Consider the following 3,116-nt stretch of genomic DNA (forward strand, 5'->3'; position numbering starts at 1 on the left):
GAATCACTAAAACTGACTCAAAGTTACTTATAGGTATGTTTTTCAAGCCTTGATGTACTATGCACCAGTGTTAAGTACTTCGTATTTTTTTCTCATTGTCATTGTGCAATCATTCTTCATGAACATTAGAGCTCTTTCTCGACAGATGTGACTTCACATCTGTCTAAAGAAGAAGATTTGAGCTCCCAGAGATATAAAAGTTGCCAACTATGTCAATTATAGAACTAGGGACATACTACTTATGATCTGATATTTCTAAGTTAATCAATTAGAGTACTTATTTGAAATGACATTTTGATTTCTAAGTTAATCAATTAGAGCACAGATCAGTGTTTACTCTAATTTAACAAACACACTGACCCTAGAGCTGCTGCAATTCATTCTCGCGAAATCTCCCAACTGCGGCTGACATACAGACCCTTCAGTATGTGTTATTCCAAAACTTGAAATGACTCCATTTACTGAAAGTACTAGACCAATTTTCCTGAGTTAATACTGGATGTCTGATTATGGGTTTGTGTGGCATGATTATCGGTTTGTATGAGGGAAATTGCATATTGCCTGTTTCATCTGTTATTACCATGTTTGTCCATATAAATTTTTTATGTTTCAAATGGTGCTGAATTTATTGGTAATTTCAAGACTTGTATGTCTAAATTGTCAAGTTAGGGGATAACTATTATTTTGAAATGAAACATATATTAGTTAATGCTAAGCTTGTATTTCTGAATTGATTTATCAGTTTTTCTTTCATTGGAGTGCAACTGATGGATCTACTGGTCTCTTTGCGTTTCAGAATGGATAAATCCTGGATGAGTACTGATAGAACGAAGAAACGTTATAGAGAAGGAGTTGCGGCGTTTCTGCGGTATGCTGTCAACCATCTCAAGGAGGAGGGTGAGACATATGATGAATTTCTTATGTTGTGTCCGTGTACAAATTGTTTAAATCTCTGTGCATGCTCCGTTGGCGACGTAGAAGATCATTTATTCGTAAATGGAATCGATCAAACGTATACTATTTGGAATAAGCATGGGGAAAAGGATGAGGCAATAACTAGTAGTAAGCCAGTTAACGTCAACAATGGTATGCACGCTGAATTTGAAATGGGAACTCCCACTGATGCTCCAGACGAAGATTTTGGAATGGGAACTCCCACTGATGCTCCAGACACTATAGATATGATGCAGGCTGCAGAAGAGTTCGCAGATGACCCTATAAAGTTTAAAAAGTTACTTGAAAATGCTGAAAAGCCCTTATACGAAGGATGTCCCAACTTCACAAAGTTGTCTGCAATTGTGCAGTTGTTTAAGTTGAAGAGTAAGCACGGTGCATCAGACATGTTTTTTAATGAATTGTTACCCTTGTTAAAGGACATGCTTCCCAAAGAAGGTAATTTAATGGCGAGGAGTACATATCAGGCAAAAAAAATATTGAAATCAATGGGTTCAGGGTACACAAGATACATGCATGTATCAACAACTGCATTCTTTATTGGAATGAGTACAAGGATGAAAAAGTGTGTCCTACTTGTAAAGCACCCAGATGGAAAGTTGACAGGGATGGTAAAGTTTACGAGAATGTTCCAGCAAAGGTATTGTGGTACTTCGACATCATCCCAAGATTTCAGCGGCTGTTTCAATCGAAGCACACAGCAAAAGATTTGATATGGCACGATACCACTAGAAACAAAGACGGTGTTTTACGTCATCCGGCAGACTCACATGCTTGGAGAGAGATAGATAACAATTTCCCAGAAATTAAAGGTGATCCAAGAAATCTGCGGTTAGCTGTTTCGGCTGATGGAGTTGATGTAAACACAGCACCAAACATCACAGTGTATGGCCAGTTTTGGTTGTGATTTACAACCTTCCACCGGGGCTGTGTATGAAGAGAAAGTTCATCATGTTGTCGTTACTTATAGATGGTGCGCCAGGAAACAACATCGATGTCTTTTTAGAACCTCTTGTTAAAGATTTTCAATTCTTATTTGAGAAGGGAAAGAGAACATGGGATGCATATGCCCAAGAAATGTTTACTCTACGTGCAGTTGTTTTGTGGACGATAAACGATTATCCTGCTCTTGGTACACTATGTGGTTGTCGCTACGCTGGATATCATGGTTGTGTGGTGTGTCGTAAAAAAACGCACAGTATTAGGCTTCATGACTCAAACAAGAATGTTTATGTTGGTTATAGAAGATTTTTACCCTATGAGCATCCGTTCAGAAGGCAGAAGGGGGCATTTGGCGGAAAACAAGAGTGGGAGACTGCTCCAGAACCAATGACCGGGGAAGAATATATGAGGAGGTAAAATGTATAAAGAATTCATGGGGAAAGAAGGGGACGAATACTCAAGGGGAAGACGTGCAGGCTACACCTGGAAAAGGTGGAAATGAAGCGCATCGGAAAAACGAAAATTGAGCGCATCAGAAAAATATCAAAAGAAGTCGATAGGTCAGGTGAGGAAGAGGAAGGCAGGGAAACCACTTACTGGAGCAAGTACAACATATGGCAGCGACTACTTAGATATTGGCGCTATAATGATGTCCAACATTGTATTGATTTCATGCATGTCGAAAAGAATGTGGGACAAAGTCTTGTTGGAACGTTGCTGCACAACGGGAATACAAAAGATGGATTAAACGCCAGAAAGGATTTGGTGCGTTTGGGGTTAAAATCGGAGTTACACCCTAAGACAGATGACAAAGGAACGATACTTCCCGCAGCATGTTATACATTAACTACGGAAGAAAAAGACATATTCTTGGAGACACTATCCGAGTTAAGAGTTCCAGAAGGGTATTGTTCGGATTTTTCCACCCTTGTGAACCTAAAAGAGCGTAAGCTGATCGGACTCAAATCACATGATTACCATATGCTTATGCAACAATTTTTGCCCGTCGCTATTCGATCAATTATGCCTACACCTGTGAGATATGCTATTATCAGGTTTTGTTTCTTTTTCAGATCAATATCTGCCAAAGAAATCATGGTGGAAGAGCTAGATAAATTGCAAGAGGATCTCTGTGTGACGTTATGCTTACTAGAGAAGTATTTTCTTCCATCCTTCTTTGACATCATGATTCATTTAACTGTACATCTTACCAGGGAAGT

General features: G+C 39.1%; 1 protein-coding gene across 1 annotated transcript; it reads left to right on the top strand.

The window, feature by feature from the left end:
• The first annotated feature begins 767 nt into the window (after positions 1–767).
• LOC113316610 lies at positions 768–2,313 on the top strand. The gene is made up of 3 exons (XM_026564773.1): positions 768–1,392; positions 1,539–1,813; positions 1,999–2,313. Exons 1-3 carry the CDS (start codon positions 768–770, stop codon positions 2,311–2,313), a joined length of 1,215 nt encoding a protein of 404 aa, XP_026420558.1.
• Positions 2,314–3,116: the final 803 nt, after the last annotated feature.

Source organism: Papaver somniferum, chromosome 10 (assembly GCF_003573695.1).
Source record: "Papaver somniferum cultivar HN1 chromosome 10, ASM357369v1, whole genome shotgun sequence".
Lineage (NCBI taxonomy): Eukaryota > Viridiplantae > Streptophyta > Magnoliopsida > Ranunculales > Papaveraceae > Papaver > Papaver somniferum.

Coding starts and splice junctions, on each gene's coding strand:
- LOC113316610 (XM_026564773.1), top strand. CDS start 768: ATGGATCTACTGGTCTCTTTGCGTTTCAGAATGGATAAATCCTGGATG. Junction 1,393..1,538: donor GGACATGCTTCCCAAAGAAG/GTAATTTAATGG, acceptor CTACTTGTAAAG/CACCCAGATGGAAAGTTGAC. Junction 1,814..1,998: donor TTTCGGCTGATGGAGTTGAT/GTAAACACAGCA, acceptor TTATTTGAGAAG/GGAAAGAGAACATGGGATGC.